The 23,326-nt window shown below is 38.6% G+C and overlaps 1 protein-coding gene across 1 annotated transcript; it reads right to left on the bottom strand.

Annotated features, from left to right (window-relative positions):
• Positions 1 to 530: 530 nt before the first annotated feature.
• RAB4A (RAB4A, member RAS oncogene family) lies at positions 531 to 21,207 on the bottom strand. Its single transcript, XM_082050059.1, has 8 exons — positions 21,015 to 21,207; positions 12,500 to 12,580; positions 11,231 to 11,345; positions 9,644 to 9,706; positions 8,275 to 8,429; positions 7,277 to 7,372; positions 5,126 to 5,286; positions 531 to 3,834 (listed from the first exon to the last, which is right to left on the bottom strand). The coding sequence occupies exons 1-7, from the start codon at positions 21,043 to 21,045 to the stop codon at positions 5,171 to 5,173; spliced, it is 657 nt and encodes a 218-aa protein (XP_081906185.1). The 5' UTR covers positions 21,046 to 21,207; the 3' UTR covers positions 531 to 3,834; positions 5,126 to 5,170.
• Between the last annotated feature and the right edge of the window lie 2,119 nt (positions 21,208 to 23,326).

The raw sequence follows: 23,326 nt of genomic DNA, 5'->3' as shown, positions 1-23,326 counted from the left end.
AAGCAGGTAACATGGGGAAAAAAAAAGGAAGATGCATCACTAAGAACAAGTATAATCTTGCAAGTAGGAAAGGTTAAGCTATAATATTGAAAGGATGGCTACACTGAAGTTTTACACGAAATGAAAGAGATCTGGTGTTTTTACTCTCTGTGCATTACAATGTATTTGAGATTTTTGTAGTGTTAATTCTTTCAGCATATAGAAAGTAATGCACAGAGTAACCAGGTTTTTATATAGCATTCATTTAAGGACTTGTGGGAGCTGTGTACTTTTGAGCCAGACAGACTGAAAACAATGTGTTGCTCCTCTGTAACTGCCACCAGAGTGCAGTGAAGGCACCTGCTCCTGGGTAATGCTGAGGCACTCCAGCTCCTTTAGCAGTTGCTGCTTTCCCAGCCACATACTGACTACCCAATGAATGTAGCTGAAGTGTCTCTCAAGACCATCTAAAGGTTTGTTACAGACTTTACTTAGCAGGCAAAACTTGTACAAGTAAATAGAATGTGCCGTAAGACACCTAGAAAATCAAGAAAGGTTCTTTATTTGGTGCTAGATACAAGCATTAAATGAAATAGTGTAGGCCAACAGACTCATTAAAAGGCAAGACATAGGCTTTAATAAGACATTTAAATATTTTAGAGGTCTGAACAGCTAAAGCTCCACATCTAATAAATCCTAGGATATAGGTACCCAGTATTATTTCATGTAAAATTCTAGGCCATCTTGCTTTGGTAAAGAAAGACTTTTATACTAAAAACATAGATAATTTAACCTATTTATCACTTACTGGTTTGCTGTTTGAACTATAATGCCAGAGCTTAAAATTTACTCCAGGGCTGTTATGACATTTTTATTTTCAGAAATAAAAAACACTCAGAGGAAAAACAGTAAACAATATAGCTTGCACTGGTGAGAGCTATTGCTTCCAACAGAATGTCCCTCAGGAGTTGCCATTTTAGAAAGTTTCTTTTTAAAATGTCAGTGAGATATGCAGCATAAAAGGTTGCAATACTATAAAACACACACATTAACCTGGCTAATGTGTATACAGTAAGAGTATATATTAAAAAAAAAGGTATAAACTTGTCAAAACCCCTTATACTGACACTATTCTTTCCTTCCACGTAGGAAGGGGACAGCTTAAGACAGTTGGTTAAACAAAGACTAAAACTTACTGCTTTTTAACCACAGACACTTGACCAAAATGATCATAAGAACCAAGTAAGCAAAAGAGGCCAGTCTTACATGTAAAGGGAAAAGGAGAGAAAGGATAAGAAAATCCCTGCCAAACCCCTAAAATTTCTGTTTTAAAGCAACAGAATTAAGTAACAGTCCCCCATGCCTTTCAGCTGCTACTGTAATAATGGAAATTTTTGATCAACAGTCAACACCACTTTAACTGCTGTAACAGCGGCAGGAGAGAGACCTTCAGTTTTACTTGTGCTATGTCCCAGCTGGTGAGTGTGTGCTCAGCCTTCACTTCTGCCCGTGTACCAAGGAAACTGATTAGATGGTGGTGAGGGGGGAACAGACTCCCCAATACCTCAGGCTTTTCCCAGCACTCCAGACCTGGTTTGGGGTTTGGGAACCAGCACCCTCCCTAATTCTGGCAGAAAAACCACACATCCCAGTTATTATAATAATACACCATTTGGACTGGTGGAGGAGATAACTGCAGCCAACATCTACTTCAGAGGACTTGCTTTTGGTAATTACTTTCAGTTTTGAGTATTGGAAGCCAAAATAGATTGAGTGAGGATTAAGACAAGTTCTTTAGAGTTCTTTGTTCTTATAAATGCACAGTTAAGCTGCTTCAAAAATACTTTACACACTTATAAGAATTATTCCCAAGGAGTACTCTCTTCCTTCTAATTTATGTAACAAATCCAATCCTAAATATAACAAAATATATGGGAGAGAGATACAACAAAAACTCTTTGGACCAACAGCTTTTTTAAAACTAAACCTAGACTTTTTAAGGACAAAGGGACCAGTTTCAAATACAATTCTAATTCCATGAATGATGCTATATCTCTGTGTAATGTTCTTGCTTTGCTCTTGTGCTTTAACTACCCTCTAAATTAAAGGACTAGTTCAGTGTTCTGGTTTAGTTTTTAAACATGCATTTGACAAGTAACCCTTAAGCAGAAAAGATTCATATATAGAAAATAACAAAGCATGTTTGACCTTGGAGTTTCAATACTGCATTCTGATCAAATCAATTATTTTGTTTGTTTGCACTTCCAAGGAGATGTCACTGGTGATTTCCATCCATGCAAGTGAAATTGCCCCCCTGAACTGGTTGAATTCAGCTAGTGTAGTTCTGCAGCTCCTTATCTGGCAAAACAAGAGCCATGGGTCTCTTACCTGATCAGTTATCATGGCACTGTAAAAATGACATGCAATACTTGTGGTTCAGTCCTCTCTCTTGAACCCTCTGCAAGTCTCTTCCATCTCCGGCTGAGGAATGAGGACAGGATTTCTAATCTATTGCCCCACGTATCTTCTCCACAACAGAAAGAGGGCAGGAAGGCCTGAACTGTGTGTTTTAACAGAAAAAAAAAAAAAAAAAAAACCCACAACAAACCAACCACAACCAAACCAAACAGTACCAAGGCTGAAATCCCCCTTGAGCTTCACAGGAATAAGTAGTACACTTGTTTCTCTCCTTCTACCACATCTCCTGGGAGCAATGTGGACAGCATTCCATATAGTGCACACACATGAAGGTCACAGGTATGGCTCTAGCAAGACAGACTCTAAGTTCCTCATTCTGAAGTCTAATTTTAAAATTCAAGTTCTTAATTGTACTTTGAGTTTTTAAGAAAAAGAAATCAGTATTTTAAGGTTAATACATTCAGGATACTTCAGAACCACCCATTTGGGTTCAGTTCATACCTCCCCAGGTATGCTTCAGAGATCATATTTCCACAGCCAATTGCTCTGCTTGTGATAAGAGGCTGGGAGAAATCCTACCGACATAATTCTCCATAAGCCTATACCCCTGCCCTAGCATTACAGCACACACAGAATATGCACAGTTCTGTCACATATACATTCCACCTTCATGATGCCAGTGCTATACAGAACATCAGGACCAAGAAAAAAAAAATCTTAGTCAGTCAACAGCCATTTGAGAAGCTTAAAAGTATTTTTTCTAAACTTTTGAAGTTTGACAAAAGACCTTCAGAACTTGGTTAAGAACCACAATAAAATAGGACATGTGAACATAAATAAAAATTACTTTTCTAACTTCACATATTAGTAGACATAAGTATGGGTCCTAATGATATGATGAGAATCAGTCATGTCAACAGCTTGTTAGAATGCGGCAAACTAAGTAGGAAAAAATAAAACAACAAGCCCTCACTGACAGTGCCAGTGGTTTTACAATTCAGGTCATAAATATAAACTGTTGTGCAACAAACAAACATGACAAAGCCTACCTCAGTTAAATTTGTTTATATGATAAAAAAATAAAATATGAAACTGCTTGTAGTGCAACATTCTATCAGCATACATAAGTATACCATGCTTTGTAAATTTACTGTTACATTATTTACAGTATATAGCAATGCTCTAAACTGGAGGTGAAAGAACAGAAATAGGTAACAGAAAATGTTTATATACAGGCATGAGTTTCAATATTGTCCACCAAATTATCAAGTTCACTTTGCAGACTTTTGTGTCACGTGAACATTCCTGCCCCACAGCACATGGTACACTCTTCTGTCAGCAGTGGACTGCTCTCTTTGTAGATAGTGGAAAGATGTTTTTAAAAACTGCATAGCCTCCAAGCTTTTCTGTTTCTTCAAATACCATTTGTAAGGACAGCTGTAAAATACACAAGAACTCCGTCAATTATCTCCATCTGATCGACCTGAAAGCTCAGCTTCTGAAAGAAGTTCAATAAATATTCACTCCTGTAGAGCTCAACTAAATTAATGCCCTTTTCCAGTAGCTTCTTAGTTGAAGAATGATATTTTATAGGAGGAAAACAACAGAGGAAAGGTGTTCAAGGATTCCTATACATTATTTAAAATTGTGAGCTTTAATTGCGAGCTAAGCTCCCAGAATACAACACAAAATATGAGAATGTAGAATTGTATGCTGCCTTATTTAACATTCTGTAAAGCCTCTGCTGGTGAGCATTGCTTAAACTGATAAAAAAAGAATACAATAGAAATGATGCAGTAACTATACCTGCAGTAACTATACCTGCAGTACTTATTTAATTTGTTATCTCTGTCCTCATAAGGATTCATTGTATCAAAATAATTAACTACACAGGGAGAAAGGACTGTCCTAAGAGCTGCTTACATACTGCAAGGAGTTAAGTCAAGTCCATGAATATTGAAAGGTATCTTAAGGACAACCGTTTATAAGACAGACTAACCACCAAGCTGTTCTTCAGAGTAGGTTATCTGACTTTTTCATCTGTTCCTCGCTTTCCCTGAAGAATGCCTTTGGAAGACTTTGAGAAGACTGCACACATATTCCATAGGCTGCAGCAGCCCTAGAAGAGCTACTTTTGATTGCAACACTGCTTAAGCAGCAAATACTACTATTCTCTTGTTTACATTTCTGCTCATAGCAGACAGGAATCGGAACAACCTCAGGCTTCTTTTAGAAAGGGGAAAAAAAAAGTTGACATTTAAAATCCAGTATTATCTTTAATTTTCAAATCTCAGTCTTTAAACTTCACATTTTCAGAAAAGTCTATATAATAGCTTTGGACAAGACATTGTACCATACATTTTGTGAATTCTCATTTCTAGTAATATTTGTCCACAATACAACAGAAATTACTCACTTTCTCTACAATGCATTAGGTAACTATTAGGGCTGTAATGCATTTCAAGAATACAGAATTTTAAAAATGTTTTCCACAGCATTACTCGGAGTAAGCAAAGAACTGGAAATACTTCAGTAAGAGCACTAGTCTTGCTTTAGTGGGCAGACAGGAGAAGAAAAATCAAAGTATAAAAAAATTAATCCATTCTACTGTGCATTATTTCACTAGATTTTATGCTGTTTTACAGACTAACTGTGAAAAAGCCAAGCAGTTGATACAGCACGTTTATGAAATATGGTAATTTACCCAACACCCTTTTTGTAACCTTACCTTCTGTATCTAAAGTAAGTATTTGGGATTTTGTGTTTTGTTTCTTTAACACCCACATTCTTGAGCACTTTGTGCTTGTGCTCTGCGTGGTGATCTCAGCTGTCTCAAGGCAGCATCTCCATACTGAATACCTGAGCCCATTCTTTCTGGATCCAGTTCTCCTGATGAGAAAAAAAATGGTCACAAGAAGGTGGATCGCATGCAAATAATACATTCCAATTTAACTGACAATATTGGATTAAAAAGATGCATAATGATAACCTGTATAATTTTCTCTTGTAATTTCAACCATATGCGCTTAATCATAATGACACCACAGTTTGTCTCCGAGTTAGGCTGCAACGATAAATGTATTTGCACTAAGTAATTCCAACAAACGAAATGTCCAAAGTGGTTTCTGCAAACACTCTTAAAAACTACCTGCCTTCAGAAACCAATATGCGAAGAAAATAGGACTGTATATACCAAGCCAAACAAAAATGGATCAATAGGATCCAATCAAGTAGGATTCCATAAAGCACTGCCTCCAGAGGAAATTATCTCAGCCTTCCCTGCTTCTGGTATCCATTTCTGCCTCCTCTGTACAATCTGCAATGTTCCTAGCGCTGTTTGGTGGACTGGCCAAGATTAGAAACATTTAGTCTAAAAAAAGAACAAAAAACCAAAACCACAACAACACAAAAAAAACAAAACACAAGACAAATAATCCCTCTGAATAATTCAGATCACTTATTCAGGTTCACTGCACACACGTGAGCCCTTTGTAAGTCAGCAGATGACACCACGTTGAGGGGACCAGTTGGTAGCTCAAGGGTGGAGCTGCCATTCAGAGAAGACCTTGGCCGAGCTAAAGGAACCTCATGAAATTCAGCAATTACACATGCAGAGCTCTGCACCTGTGATGAATGAGCCCAAGCAATGGTACAGGCCGGAGACTAACTAAGTAGATAGCAGCAACTGGTTAGCACTGGGACACACCGCCCAGAGGGGCTGTGGAATCTCCATTCCTGGAGCATCCCAAAACGTGTCTCGACAAGCCCTGGGCAACTTGCTCTCACCCTGAAAGAGTTTTACACAGAAGGATGGACTAGAGACCTCCATAGGTTCTTTCCAGTTTCAACTCTTCCATGATTTAGTGCACATGTGCTGGTAAAACGAAAAGAAGAGCAGGTCACAGAAGAGAGGACTTTCTTCTGTTGTGGTAACGCCTCTTTAAATCAGTCATGGAACAACAGTATAATGAGAAATTAGCTTTACTTTGCTGTTTGGTGTATTGTGGCACTTTATTTTGTTTGGTGGTTTGTTGTGTTTTTTTTTTTTTTTTGTTTTGTTTTTGTTTGTGTGGTTAAAATAAAAGCTGCTGTTTAGCATTCATGTGTTTAGCATTCAAAATATGTAATTAGAGTCTGAAATAGACTTTTCAATATGGCCAATACTTAAAACTTTGAAGATATCAAACAGCTAGAAAAGAGGAAAACTGGAATGCAAATTAGCTGTAATGACACCTAACACTTAGAAGCCTGTCTCTGATAAAAACCTGCCCACTTGTGCTGAGAAGCTTCTGGTATATTTCTAGATCTGCAAAAGTAAAAATGGTTCCAACTGAGAGGCAAGAAGGTCACTTCAGAGAAACACAGTTGCTAGGAAACACCCCTGAAATTTTTAGTATTACTGTTCAAATTATCTTAACTCTATTTCCATATAAGAAGCAGAATTAAAACTTACGTCTGCCCTGATACTAGGTTTTTATTCTGCATTGCTAAAACTGTCTAGTGTCAGGCTTGATGTTAGTAGGGACATGGCAACCCACAGAATGCACAGGCTACACTCAGAGCTGACTGATAAGGTAAACACTGTGTAAAAACATCCATAATTCACGCTACCCCCCCTTTAGATATACAGATCAGACTTAGATGCCCATTCCCATTAAAATATATGCGAAGCAGCTATAAACCAAATGGGTTACTTTATGACAATGGAATTGTGGTTCTTTGGGTTAATTCTATTAGAAAACTTTGAATGGTGATATTTTCATGTGTACTTCTAGTTTTCAGGGAAAAACACCCCCCTACCCCCAACCAGCCAAACCAAAAAGAACCCCACCCAAACAAAACCAAAAGAAACATTAAAGGAATAAAAATCTCAATTTACCTGATTCAATTTTATTGAGTATTTTTCTTGCACACTGTACAAAGGCCTCTTCAACATTTTCCCCTGTTAATGCACTTGTTTCCAAGAACATCAGCTCTGCAATTGACACCAGAAGAACAGTCTCAGAACAAGTCTGGAATATCTGATATACTAATTCAAAGCATGAAAGCTAGGAATAATAAAAATTTTCTTAAAGAGAACTATTGTGAAATACTATGGTCTGGAAAACCTAGCTTTTGATGGCAAAACCACATAGAACTTCCTCTGAAGTTTATACACTAACCCTAGAAAACTAGAATCCAATAACCTGTCTGAGCATGCAAAATAGAACATGAAACCAAAGAAGTTCATCTAGTTTCCCATTAGTAGGAAGTTATATGCAAAAGGACAGCCAGTAGTCACAGTTGGTGGAAAAACGATTTATCACTAATTTCTAAAAGCAAACCCAGATTTTACTGATGGCAGGACTGCAGCACAGAAGCTCAGACTGAGACTGGCTTTAGCGGCTATGGAAATGTATCCTGAGACTGGAAATTCTGAATACTACAGACCAGGCAATAGTCCTCCGGATCCACGTCATACACTGAACACAGTTTCCCATGAGCAAAACTCACTGCTTCCAACTGCAGCACACCCCATCCAACCTTGTCTATCATTTATAGAATCTACAAGATGCTGAAAACTAGGAAATCATGCTCTTCATTTTCTCTTCAACCCTTTGAAGGCAAGACAATACCTCAAGTTGTATTACATTCCCTAGGGAATATATCTCCACATGGAAAGTATTTTTTAAATAGCAGCTGTGACTGGAAGAATTACTGGTAATAAGACTTAAATAGTACATGTATTATAGTTTTTACTGCAGGCACGGTCCTCTCTCTATGCCTCATGTACTGACAGAATGCTCTCTTCTGTAGGTATTTTACACGGTACAATTGGAAAAGCACAAAAAAAAAGAAGTATCTTTGAATGCTACATGAAGACTTTGTACTGCTTACCATTTTCTTGTGCAAACCGAGATGCTTCTAAAAAAGTAACTTCACGTTCTGCATCAAGATCCTTTTTGTTTCCACACAGTATTATCACAATATTTTGACTTGCTAACATTCTTGCATCCGTCAACCAATTAGTAAGTGCATTGTAGGTTTCCCGGCTATGTAGAAAGTGACATTCTTTATTAGAACACACTTATTTCTCCTCAACAGACCACTAAACTAAAACTCAGAAGGCAAATCTATATTTGTGGCAAACAACTAATTGCTGATAGTCAGGTAAGTCACCTACTCAATATGCCAGCTATGAAATGAGAAGAGTATCAAGTTCCTTCATAAAACTATTTAAAAGCTTAAAGTTCTTACAAAGCAAAATTAAATCAACAACAACATATAAATAAATACACACAATTATAAAACAACCTGCTAATGGGAAAAAACTAAAATTTTAAGAGCTAATCTAGTTTTAGCCTTTTGTGCATGAAATTTTGGGATAATAGACCGAGTTATTGTTTAACATGGAATTCAACTGGTACTTAAGTTACAGGTAGGATTGTAAGAGTTTACTACACTTGTGTAGAATTGCGTGCCTGAACTTTCACATTTGTGTCAAGACAAATAATATTGCAGGCAGCTACCCTGCACATGCCATTAATCATTGCAGTGGTGGTCAAATATAAAGCCTTCAAGTAGTAAGACCGATGGATGAGTCCAGCTGACCCCAAGTACAAAGATTTCAAAGGCTGCTCAAAGGAAAACAGTCGACTCACGGGACAAAAAGTGACAGGTCTAGCAAATCATCCTTAACCAACACAAAACTTACCTGACAAGAATCAAGACAATGGTGGCCAGGAAAAAAAATGTGGAAATGTGTGAAGGTAAGGTATTCTATTGGCTGCCTATAATACTAATATATTAAAAGATGCAGAAATTAACACAATTTTGGGCTACAGTTAAGGAATGTGTAGGTAAAGCTTGCTCCTCCAGAGGATGACCTGTCATACCAGCATACTAATAAGCAGTTTCCCCAAACAGGGGCGTACCACCTTGGTTAGAAGTGGCTACAGTCCACTCCTAGTTTCTGTTGCAAGGCTTCCTGAGCCAGTGGTTACCTGTAGTCCACCATGATTAGAACAGCTACTGGTGGGCCAATTTGCATGTATTTGAGACTGTTTACATTGATGACATTCAGAATGTCATGTAAGCAAGTTCTAAAACTCAAATATGCAATAAAACAGAAGTATGATTCTATGATACTTTTTGTACTTCTTTTCTTCCTGCCCATTCTCCATTAAAGGATTAAGTACTTGGGGAAGAATCATTATGCATTAATTGTATCTGGTAGTCTACAAGCAAGAGTTGCTGGCTTTCTTACCTGGTTATATCATAGACAAGCAAAGCACCTGCAGCTCCTCTGTAGTAACTCCTTGTTACAGACCTGAAACAGAATTACAGATGTACATTTCTCTAATAACTTCATTTCTTGAAATCTGGGTTAATACAATGCAATCTATATTATGAAACAGAATTCTCATTTACATATTTAAAATAAAATGTGATTTTAGACAACGTTATTAGCTGTGCAGCAGCAGACTGTTTACAACTAGACTTCTGACGAAGCACTTTCACTAAATAGAGCTGTACAGGGATTCTCAAAGTCCATTATGAACCGTGTGCTTCTGAAGCTACACATATCATCATACTATATGGCCTGATCCAGAACTGGGAGCTGATGGTGATATCTGTGGCACGAAAACAGCATAACCAACTCTCAGCAATAAGGACAGAATGAGCAATGTAGCTGTAATTGAACAATTTAAGACTCCTTAAGTTGAAGAAAAGAAGGCAAGGAAAGCAAAGCAAAGCATCCTTCAAAAGGTAGAGGAAGAAGAAAAAAATCTGCTAAGTACACAGAGATGTGATCAGCCTTAAAAAGAAAAGAATTGGACAGACAACAGGAAAAAAAAGAATCCGTAAGTCTGTGAACACTCTGAACTTGGAAGGGCAGAATTTGCACAAGCCTGTGAAAACACAGAGCCTCCAGGCTCCTCAGAATCCCAGGATTCCTGGCCAAAATACTCGAGAGATCTCTTTAATGGAGACTATATAGTATTGCCCAGCTTTACCCAGTCACAGATGTAGGCAAAGAAGTTGTCTAACAGAGGACATTTACTTATATTGCTGCCCGTTACTCAGACTTCTACCACCATAGTCACCTTTGTTAACAACTGCTTGCCCCCCCAAACCAAAGAAACTTCTCCCACACCCCTCGTCCTCCAAAAATATAAAAAACCTGATGTCCTATTTGATGCCAAATGTACTTGGGGCTACATTAGATCTTGACTGAGTTTGATCTATGCCTCAGATGTACGATACAGTTAAAATATAGCATTGAAAGTACAGTGGTGGCTCTAAGCTGACAAATACCTTGCTGCTTCTTTAAGACACTTAAGAGATCTCAGTCTATCTAGAAATGTGTTTAGCCAAATGAAACCAACAACTGATTTTTTGCCCTCTAATAAAATAATATTATACTATGAAATTCTCATGCAGATTTTGAACAGCTTACAACTTCCTGGTATTCAGTTATTCTAACCAATAGAAGATCTTCTAAACACAGAATTAAGCACACGCAGTTAGTTGAAAAACTATTCTGAGTTTGGCTTGTGAACAAACTTTTAGCCACATATTCTACTTGTATGCCTTAACTATCACAGAAAATACACAATGGAAGAAAGGGCAGAACCTCAGATCCTGCAAGGCAGGATTGCTTTACTGGAATCAATGAATCTATGTTGCTATGTCCAAGTTGGAAGACCTGGCCTAGATAATAATATGAAAGCAGACATGCAATTCCACTGACCAAGGAATTATGACTACTTATAAGCAAGGATAAATAATACCCAACACCCACAGCAACAGTTTAATAACAAAAATTTAATAAAATTATTGAGAAAGGTACCTGAATCTTTCTTGTCCTGCTGTATCCCATATCTGCAATTTTACATATTTACCGCCAACATTTATGATCTTTGAACCAAATTCCACTCCTATAGTATGATTTGAGTCATCTTTGACTAAAAAAAAATAAAAAAAAGAAAGAAAACGAGACTTATTTGGAGATTATTTAGAGCTAATATACAAACTGAATTATAAACTCCTTCCTGCATCATCAGATTCAGTGCCACTCCTAAGTCTACTACCACCATGCAGAAATAAACATTCTTCCAATCTATTCAATTCAAAATTACTACTAGAAAGGCCTGCCTTAATCAAATAATTCCCATTTCACATTAATAAATGGCAAGACAACTTTTGTATGCTTTTGTCCCCCAACTGTGTTTTCTAACACTTTGATGCAACTTAAAATTCATGGAAAAGTAGAACACAAAAACACAGAGCCTTGCCCATGAACAAGCAAGAGCTACTACTTCTTTAAAGCATGAAATTAAGATACTTGCTCCATGTACACTGTTGATATCAGCTTCTCAGCAATATAGAACTGCCCTTGCTAGAAGCAAGGTCATGGTTCAAGTCGGATCATAGAATCATGCCATGTTGCTTAGTGATTACACATAATTATCCTAGAGCTGTTCCTCAAGAGATAAGGTGAATTACCATTCGGTTGAGAAAGATAACGCTCACCTTAGATTTACAAAGGTTTTAAATACATACTATTTATGTTTAATCATGATGCTGAATGCACTAACCAACAAGAAATTTTCTTTTATATAATCTATTAATCTCTAAATAACATTTACAATGGAGTCTCTACCAATCTTTATCATAGAACACAAGCCTTAAAGACCACAGAGTGTCTCTTTATTTGGAAAAAGACCATAGGCTTTCTAAACCTAGTCAAGCAATTGAACTTTTTTTTCATCTGCTCAGTATTTATTTCTAAAAGATCCAAGTCTCTACTATATACCTAGGGCAGCTTATAGACACAAGATATAATTCTCTCAAAAAGTAAGTCTGTATTTTCATCAACATCCTGTTATATTTGAGAGCAGTAGAGAATACTGCTCAACATCAGGCTCTTGATTAGAGGCAAACAGTGAGCAATGAAGATTTATAGCATGGTTCTGAACATAATTCTCAGTCAAAATCCATATCTATACAAATAAGAGAATTACAGGAACTTCCATACAAAGAATGGGCTCATGTGGGCAGAGCCTTTATCTGTGGTACCAAGCAATGGAGAACTCTTACTGTGTTCACATATACTCACATTTCTTTTCAATAAATTGGTGTAGTAAACAGGATTTTCCAGTTCCAGCATTTCCTATGACCAAGAACTTAAACAGGAAATCTGAAGGTTGAAAGACAAAAAAATTGCTAAATTTTAGTATGCAGTCACATTTTTGAGACAAGACCAAGTACACAAGCCAGATATTCTCTAGTAGCTGTTATTTCAAAGAGAAGGAAACAGATGACAAAATCAGCAAAATAACAATAAATGTGAAGAATAACCCAGCGTATTCAATAGTGATGCTACAAAGTAGGAGCTAAGAATACTATTTGTTTATGGAGATATAAGAATGACTAGAAGAGGTGGAAATAGGAAATGGAAATTGAGTTAAAATAGGCTGAATTATAGCCACATGGTTGCTTCATATTCCAGTAACCTCTTTTAAGGGTATGTAAGCTATTAACTAGAGTCAGTACAAATGCCCTATATAACAATGTAGTCTCTAGAAATCTATAGGGTTTTGTACTTTGTATTTTAAAAATTCTGTTCACATTAAGTCGAACTTATCTATATGAACTGCTTAATGCTTATAGTTCGTTATAATATTTGTAAAACTGGAACAACAATAATATTTTTCTATAAAGTTTACAAATGACAATTTTTATTCTGGGATGCCTGCTTTCACATTTCCTCCACATGGTAAATTAAGATCCGGGTACTCCTAGCACTTTACCTATTTATGAGGCATTGACATCAGTGTTCATTAGTAATACATGTATTCAAGATTTATGGTCCATTTGTATTAACAGTCACATATAATGCTTTAATACTACCTCCCCCAATCTGCTTTCAGTTTGACTGAAGAAAGTTCCCTTGACATACCACTCTCAAACACATACACTGATAAACTGTTACTAAAAACTTTACAATTGCTTCCATTAATATGTAGCCATTCAGACAAGCTTTACAGTTGGTTCAAGATTCACCATTTCTTTTTCTACCACTTTCAGAGCATTTTTTTTTTTACACAGTCATTTTTACAACTTTATTGCGTAGTTTCTCTTATAAACGTAAGCAGGCCTCCAGAAGACATCAGGTAAGCATGCTATGAAAAGGATTGTCTGCAATATCAACAAGAATAAAACCAGTGTTCATTAACAGTGTTCAGAGCTGTCAAATGGGTTACACAGATATTGGCCCGGGCATGGCAGAATTAAAAAAAAAAAAAAAAACAAAACTATGCTAAAGCATTAATATACTATCAGAACCTCATTTGAATATTTAGTTTTACAAATAGAATTTAACATGCACGCAAACCTACGTGCCCATTCTATTTCAGGCAGGAATTGTTATTTGTTAGGGTACATCATAAACACCCCCTAGCAATGGCAAAAGCAACAAGCAAGTTTCTCATATGGTAAGAAAATTCCCACTGTTAAAAAGTTAATAGCAAAATAGAGGGCTGTGACTCTTGGGAATGTGCACCGTCCTTTGTCTTCATCCATCTTCCAAATTTTATTCATATTTAAAATGAAGTAGTGTTGCACTAAGGATGTTTGTCTTTTTACATTTTACCTTTGCATGATTTTTCTTGTTTCAAATGTTGCAACAGGCTTTGTATAGATTCTGTATTCTGCCCTTCTCAGAAAGAGATTGCTGTTCCCTGCCCACAAATACGACCATTTACATGCTCAAGACATTCTGTTCCAAACTCATTTCATTCTTCACGCCCCCACTCAGCTGCTCATGCTTTCTGGATGAAAAAAAATAGTTACAAAAAGAATTTTGCTTTAGGTTGCGAAAATTTTGCATGCTATCTCTTGTAAAGAAGTACCCTTCATGTCATCTCGACTGCAAAACACACTGAAACTGAGAATGCTTCATTTTATCAAATCTTCACTGTTAGCATGAAACGTAAATATCATAAACCTCCCCAAAGTGTTAGGTTAAGAAAAAATTCATCTCTGAAAGAAAGGCAAGTTCTCTTTTTATGGACCAAATATCACTAGTTAGCTGCCTTGTGTACCTTGTATATTTAAACCACTGTGGGTGTGTGTAATCTCACTGGTTTTACCACTTTCAGAGGGTTCCTCAAAATGCAAGATGTTCTGAGACATAGTCACAATTAAAATAACATGTTTCTGGTCTCTGCAGTTTTTCCAAAAATAAATTTGAAATCCAGGTAAAACCGGTTCTCCCATGTTTCTGGTGAATGCTGTTTGTCAGATTTTTTTGTTAACAACTACAAAATTCAAGCTTGCCTGCCTTTTTTCCATGGAAGACTCATATTATTGACAGTAGTATAACAGCTACTGCCAAACTAACCCAGGAAAAGAATAAAACCAGAACTCTATTCCTACACTAATTTGCTCCGTGATTGTAAGCATTGGTGGTTAAATGTGGTTCACAAAGCCATACTTGTGCAACCCACAAAACCACGCTGAACAGCAAATTTAGCACACCGCTCCATTCTGTGCAGACAGGCTGTTGGCCAGTGAGAAACGGAGACAACAGTGTCACTGTCAGGGACTGATCTGGATTAGCTTTGGAACAGCAGCTTTACCTGAGGTGTTTTAAGTTGAGGTGCTATATATTTTGCTCTGATAGCAAGAGTGATATTTGGGGATTTTAAATTCATGTCCTTAAATCGATAACATTGTCTAGCAGCACTTTATAATAAGCTCCCAATTCCTATCAAGATTCTGTTGTGCCAGACAACTTTAAAAGGGAATCTTTCCTACAAATACATCACTTACATGCTGATTCAATACCTGCTTAATTAGACAAAAAGTATATTTCCCTCTGGCAAAATGGCATACAGGCTTCCTATTGTGAAACTTGAAACAGCAGTTACAAGTCACTTGTTTACAGCACAAAAGTAATGTGTTTTATTCTACCACAGAATGGAAATATCAAAATCTTATTAAAAAAAAAAATCAAAACTTTCTGCACCAAAGAAGGCAGCAATGTTTCCAAACACATGTAGACTTGAGGAGTAAATGATACTTTGGAGTTACATTCACAAATGTAATTGTGCTTCTATCAGTTTAAACTCCAATTTTATGTAAATGGTTCAAAATAGCAAAAGGATTTAGCCTTATGTTAACAGTTTATCCACAAGCACGGGATATCTTGCTTCATGAAATATGGAATACTTTGCATATTCCATCAACTGTGGGGAAGGACAAGAAAAGGGATTTGCCAATACTAAAAGTCACAAATATCCACATTTAACAAGTTTTTATGTTCACAGCCTAGTATATTAATGAGCAAGGTAATACCAGGTAAGAACAGGAAGAACATTTTTCATTTTGTTATTCTGGAACTTCTTTCTTATAGTGTCATTTTGTGTGATAACAGCACCCACATCCATTATATTTTTAAAACTTTTTTTATTGCTTGATTTAGGACACGAAATATCTTCTATTTTAATTATACAGATGAGTTAAAAAATTTAGCACAGATCAGAAACAAAGAAACTGAATGAGATTGGACAGATAGCTTCTTTTAGCTCAACTATAACTGTGAACTCACACTCAGGAAAAACTTTTATATATTCACTTTTTGCAATGTGATCAAATGCAACTCATATTCTAGTGCTCGCAATACTGCTTAATTGCTCTAGTTTTTTTTTTTTTTTCTTTCTTTTTTGGTGTCCTCTTCCCAGAGAAGTTAAGTCACTTCATTTCATAGCTTTTTTTCCCCAATTGACAAAGCAGCTCTGAGCTTCAACATTCCAATTAGCTGCCACGGCTGTCACCCTAGATAAGTTTTTCTTTTGAATCCTGTTGTTCCTCCTTCATGGAAAAGCTGAGAAGCAACATCATTCAGATGTTACAAATGCTTGCTACCATGCTGGCTGCTGAAAAGGACTAGAAAAGTTAAAGCGCTTCGCCTGTATTTACAGGCTGATCAGTAGATCAGCATTATACAGAAAGGATTCAGGACAAAAACTGAACTCCGTGCCAAAAGGAAAAAGGGTTGGTTACATGACATGCACTAAAGAAAGCATAAAGGCATTTAAGACAGCATACCATGGCTGTTTAAGGAAATAAGGCAAAAAAAAAGAATCAGCTTACACACCCCTACCCCATGAGCTACATGCAATACCTGATCCCAAACTGGGTACAGGAAACAAAACATTTTCTAGCATAGGTGAAAAGGACTAAAACTGTGGCTCCACCCCAAAGATGCACCAGCAGCTAAACGATATGTTTTGGGGGAGGAAGGGGAGCTGAGGGGGGGAAAGATGAAGGGAGACAATTGTGGGCTTTAAGTCAAGTACCAAAAAAGACAGCTGATGTGGAAACCACCCCCAGACACCCAACCTCCTCCTTTGACCAAAATTGCCTGCAGCAGATAGAATAATTGAACAGCTTCTGAGCTACTGCAGCATAGTCTTTAAAATGTAATGAGAATTGTTTCTTATATGCTTGCTAATACAAAACGGGAAAAAAGCGCCCAAATTATACCCTCAATCTCAGTTTGGTCTTCTTCCAACTCCTTGATAAAGAATGGAACTTACATACACTAACGCTGACACTTTGGAAAGTCTCTCATTCATGCCGTGAAAAAAGAGTCTTCTGGTGGGTAGATCTATTACAGTCTTCTATTAGAGAAGACTAATCTTTCTATTAGATCCATTATAGCCTTCTATTTTGCAGAAGCCTGCATAAGGAAAGAGTGTTCTGAAGCATTCCTACTGGCATATGCTGCCTCTGACTGAGAGCAAAGAGGAGCTGCTCCCCCTGTTTACTCCTGTCTCTAGCAATGCATTAACAAGATAAACAGGTAGAAGAGATAAACGTTAATACTTGAAAGAGGGAAGATCTGTTTCCTTACAAGCAAAAGAGCTATGCTCTCGAAGCAACAAAATCAGATTTGAAATAAACTGAAAGCCAAGGTGATAAATGCAGAGATAGGTGGTAGGGATGGGGAGAAAAGAATGAGTCAAATTGTCCAGGCCAAAAAGGAATATTTTTAAATGGACAGGAAGACTATACATTCTCTGACAATGACAGAGATTGATAAAATTATGTAGCCAGACACTGGTGGAGAAAATAGTGGGAAGTAAGGACTGAAGAGATTTGACTGGAATTTTATATATCACATTTACTCAAAGATAGTACAGCTTTTCTTCTGTCCTTCTACCATTTCAAATCACAAAGTTGTTTTGCATTTACCTATTAAGGGTTAACTATTTTTATTTCAGTTTATATTTACCATAACACAAAACCACTTACATTTTGCATTGGGAAACAGGAGAAAGCATGCACTTGTTTTTACATGGAAACTACCTACAGAGGTCACTGCATCTCAGAAAACTCAAGTTAAAATAATTTTCCTATGAATAAGAGATTGTTTCCTACGTTACAAGATAAACTTCTTGAAGAATTACCCTCCTCTCCAAAAGCAGCAGTAAAATGTTCTTTCTGAACTTAGTCCCACAACACATGGAGTTTTCTTGTATTCATGATTGTTCTGGTTTTGATGCTTTGTAAGGCGAATAAATTGATCACATAGGAAAGGGATAAACAGATTAGAAAGCTAAGAACAGAAAATATGCAACTGATGAAACAAATCTACAGGAGAGAGAGTACAGATTGCGAAGAATGCATTTAGTGCCAAGACTGTGAGATGCTACAGATTTTGCTTGAAAATTGGGAAGAGACAAGAATCACAGTAAGGGGCAGAAATAGTTGGGAAAACTGGGTGAACAGAAAAGCTTCAAGGGAGATATAATTTGACACAGAGAAAAGAACTCAGGGAGGAAAAAAAAGAAAACAGCAAGAGACATGTAAACTAACTGAGGTGGATAACGAAATATAATAGGCAGAAAGGACAGACCAGAGGAAAGGTTCTTTATTCCTCATGGACTGCGAAAAAATATTGAAAAAAATACCCCCCTTTCAAAGGGAAGAAAAGCAAAACGGAAGTCATATAAACATCAGACAGCAAAATGACATGGGAAAAAACAGACAACCAACCAACCAATCACTTTTATGAGCCTCTCTGAATGGGATGAAAAGCTTGGGGTTACATAATTACAATGGGTCATAACCCAGGTGATGAGAAGAAAAATCCAATCCATGAATAAGCATCCAGAAGGGCAGAAGCTACAGGAATTCCAGCACTGAAGTGATATAGTAACCACTGATCTCAGTCACCAAGGGGAAACTACCCTAATATTTCTGTCATCCTTGATGATCACTGCAACAGCTGGTCAAAAACAGACCACTCTTTGTTTAGGACCGTGAGAACATTAAATCCCAGAGTTCATCAAGTGCAGAAGATCCACAATGTTGCCACATCATACTGTATACTTCGAACTGTCTATTGGGCTGCTACGTATGTGACAGGACACCGCAAAATTAGATACTGATTACTGTTATGGTCAGAGATGGTACAGTCATTGTTAAATTTTATGTTACAGCTTAGTTTTTATTCTTCTATTTACTCTAAACCTTGACACTCTCAAGTATTCCAGCTTAGGATTTTTGAAGCTTGTGTATGAATAAAACAAACCTTGAAACTCAAAGAGAAGTATACCAACCAAGAATTTAACAAACAAAAGGAAGAACCTACAACTGCAAACTTTCAATGTTAAGGGCTTCTTTTCTAGGTCACCAAAACAATTGCAAACCATCAAGTATTTTGCATAACTGGAACAGTGAAAAAAATGTTCAAGTGTACTTGTCTAAGATACAATCATCTATTTATCTTGCTTACTATTACAGTATCAAAAAAGGAGGATCACTGAAACCCTCTCTGTCAGCTCTGGTTGCCTACCAACCTATTTGCTTAGAGACCACCAATCCCACTATAAGCATGGCCAAAGTGATCCCAGTTCTTGATCACAAGAGTTCAGAGCATGAAGAATTAGTTCAAACTCAAATTTAGATCTACAAAGTACACCTCTCTGTTTTCTACATGTACGTTTTACATGTTTCAATGAAGTATGGAACAAAGAAGCAGGGTCCTAATATCCTAACATTTGCACTTCAAAGGCTGCCCAGCTCTTGCCTCATTTTGCCCCTTAGTTCTGTGCATTTGCTGTACACTGAAGCACCAGCTGTTGGGACAAAACATCTTAAGTACTGATGACTAGGGTATTGAAAATAAACTGACTTACATAGCAGACACAATCAGGTTACCCTACTAGTGAGAACTCCCAATGACCCTGGCAGCCCCTCTCACAGTTGGCAGAGCTGTTGTGTACAATTTTGCTTAATTATCCAAACTATTCCCTATTATCAAGACTCTGCTTTAAAAGCAAGAGGACGCAAGTTCAGCTCTTAAGTCTGAACAGCTACTGAAGATAAAATGTTGCAACAGACAAAGTTAGAAAATGACATGTGAAAGGGTTTATCACAGTATTCAATTCCAGTCCTACTCTTCAACAACTTACTACATGAACTTTGAACATGTGTACATGTATCATGGCATTTTTATAATGCAAAATATTACAGAACTGTATGTTGTGGGAAGGGGAGAAAAAACAAACTGAATCAAGCAAACACAATTACTTCAAGCCAAGTTATAAGGAAGAGAAATGAGTACTACTGAGACACGTCCCCACCTCCTCCACCTAGCCAGCAATACTAGCCCTGCTTACTTTTTTGACTCCTCTTTGATGCTTCCCTGTGAGGCACTGACACACCCCATCAGTGCCTGCACTCTGACTTACTCCTTCAGATGTTTTTCTACCAGTAGTAGTTAGAAATCCATGCCAATAGGAACATATTCACTGATCTTTTCCCCTAACTCATTCTCACAGTTATTTTGATGCTTGCAAACCTAAGACAACAGGACTGAAATCCTAACTTGACCCTCAAAAGAACATATAATCTCAAATTAAAGAAGCGCGCAGCTTCCCCCAGAGAACATGCACTGCAACTCCTTCTGAATTCACTTAAGCAGCGTCTAAGTTCCCTCACCTTAGTTCCACTTATATTTCGAGTCAATGCCTCCACACCTCAAAAGATAAGTCTGAATGCTGACTGTCGTGTCAGCCCAGGCCACAATGGGAGGGGAACAACGGTGGTGACCAATAATAACACAAGGGGCAATGGGTACAAACTGGAACACAGGAGGTTCCACTTAAATACGAGAGGAAACTTCTTCACAGTGAGGGTGACAAGAGCACTGGAACAGGCTCTGTCCAAGGAGGTTGTGGAGTCTCCTTCTTTGGAGACATTCAAAACCCGCCTGGACGCCTTCCTGTGTAACCTCATGTAGGTGTTCCTGCTCCGGCAGGGGGATTGGACTAGATGATCTTTCGAAGTCCCTTCCAACCCCTAACACTCTGTGATTCTGTGGAAGGGCGCTGCGGTGCTCACAGGAACGGGCAAAACCAGCCACGCACACACCCCGGGGCACAGACACCGCCAGGCCCGCACAGCCGCCCCGCCCGCACCTGCGCTCCCCGCGCCGCCGTTTCCCTCAGTAACGGCCGTTACCCGGCTCCTCAGGAGGTGCCTGCCCGGGCCTGGCCTTGCTCTCCCGGAGGGGAGGAAGAAGAGGAGGGTCCCCCCGCCCCGCCTCCGGGTCCTACCGTAGGTCTCGGACATGGCAGTCTGCGACATTTCAGGAGCTGCGAGCCCCTTCACCTCTTCTGCTCCCCTGCCCGGGGACGGCGCTGACCGGCAGAGCCGAGCGGGCGGGCCGGCAGGAAAGCCGAGCAGCCACGGCCGCCCGGGCCGCCTCAGCGCCGCCGCCAACGGCCGCAGCTGCGCAGGCGCGCCCGAGCCGCCTCGCCCGCCACCGGCTGCGCGGTGGGGGGGGGGGGGAGAGGCCCCGCCTTCCTCGCGCAGGCGCGGCGGGCTGGCGGCCGGCGGCCCCGCCCCCCCGCGGGGGCCGTCACCAAAACAAGGCGCACGTGCCGTACCGTGGGGCTGCGGGACCGGCGGGGCTGGGCGGGGAGAGCCCGGCCCACGTGACACTCCGCACTGCCCCACGGGCCGGGACCGGCCGTGTGGGGAAAAACCTCGCTCGTCCAGACACGCCCCGTGCGGCTCCGGTGTCTGCGCTGATGGTGTTGGTGTGATGGGGCTGTGTCCCTCCGCTCCGCCTGGGAAACGTAGCAGGTCTAGAATCTGCGCCAATTCCCGTTGGACTTTTCCTGCTAGTGAGCATACAAACATTTTTTTCCCTGGTGCAGAACCTCTTGGTGACAGTTCCTCCTGAAAACTTGGTTAGTCTGGCCACAAGAGGCACCAGGAGTCTACCACAACAGCCTGTCTATCTTTTCCCTCCTCAGGCAATACTTCTGTGTGTCCTCCGTGTTCTCCTTTCTGCCAGCCCTTTAAAAAAGTGCTCTTCTGTTATTTCTGGCTTTTTAATCTTGTTGCTCACAACTTCGCATTCTTTCCACTTCTTCAGCATCTCCCAGGCTGTAGGAAAAACTGCATCCGCCTGTCCCAGCCATGTCCTTACTGAGTCTTTTGCTGGTCAAAGGTCGGCTTTTAAGTTCCTATCTCTAATCAGTGAAAGAAGACACGTTGAGCCAGCACAAAGAACCCCTCAGAGAATCTGCTGATTGTTCTTGATGTTGTGGATACATATGGACAAAGAAACTTGCTACAGTTTTCAAAGAACCAACTACTTAATGAGTTCATACTATTAAAAGTCATTAGAGGTTATATACATAGGTTCCCAAAGTTATCATAGCCCTGATGCACAGACGATATCGAGGTCTAAAATGTCATATATGAGCATTTATCTGGGGTACCTGCTCTTCAGAATGCTGGAGGAAGCTGACGGGTCTTCATGTGAGCTGCACGGATCCCAATATGTTGCAGATGAGAGCTTTGTGGCTGAAGGGTTTTTCCCTTGAAATCGTGTGTTTTGAGGCTTAGGTTGGGCCTTAAACAAGTTTGATGTAATGTTGTTTATTTTTTGCTAAAAACAAACAAACAACCCCAAAGCATTAACAGAAAAATCCCTAAGGATTAGTTAACACGGAAGTAGACAGATTTTACCAGATTACTAAAAATATGTCATATTATATCAATAAGAGAACATGGAGATTTAGATTTTTTCACTGAATAAACATCACTTTACGCTCAGAGACAAATTAGTCTTGTCAGATCTTGTTTTTTATTATGTGTATCTTGCAAGATGGGCTTACATATAGGGAGGTTATATTTAATAAATATGTCATTGTACTAATGCCACACTGCTCTGCCTCCAACCACTCTCAGTTTATGTGTACATGCCAGTAAAATACATGAAAACTGTAAAGCTTTCTATAAAACCTATTAGTAATACTGAAGAGGAAGATGGAGGTTTGAAGAATGGTAAAGCAAAGACAGGATAACATGAGAGATGAATAGGATTTGGTGTTTCAGTATTTCTGCTTTGAAGATGAAATTAGAACAAAGAGTAAAATTGAGGAATAATAAAGCTTACATTAGGTTAGAAAATATATAGCTGATACCTCAGTAATTTGAGAATATAGGGTCCTGTAAGTTAATAAAAATATTATTTCTGAATAATCAAAAGGTAAACAGCTAGAATACTAGTATGAAGGTGAAAAAAAAACCCAAAGCGAAATGTTTGATTCATCTTCTGATTTATGGTCTCTGTTGTTTACATATGCTAGAAACTCCTGGTCCATGTAAAAACAGATATGTCAAATTTTATCTGCAGACCAGGCATTTAAATGCTATCATTTGTTTCTCAGATTAATTTCACTATAATTATTATGCCTATAGTTGGTTGTGGTTGTAAAATTGCCGCTCAGGGGATCATGGTAAGGTTTCTCTAAAGATGCTAATCCAATTTTTTACTAGCTTTTACTTACCAGTGCCTCACACCATAGGAATGGAAGAGGACCCACTCTCCTCAGAGCCAGACTCAGGATGG

The sequence above is a fragment of the Streptopelia decaocto genome (genome assembly GCF_964273445.1).
Source record: "Streptopelia decaocto genome assembly, chromosome: 3".
Lineage (NCBI taxonomy): Eukaryota > Metazoa > Chordata > Aves > Columbiformes > Columbidae > Streptopelia > Streptopelia decaocto.
This window is presented reverse-complemented; position numbering and strand designations above follow the sequence as displayed.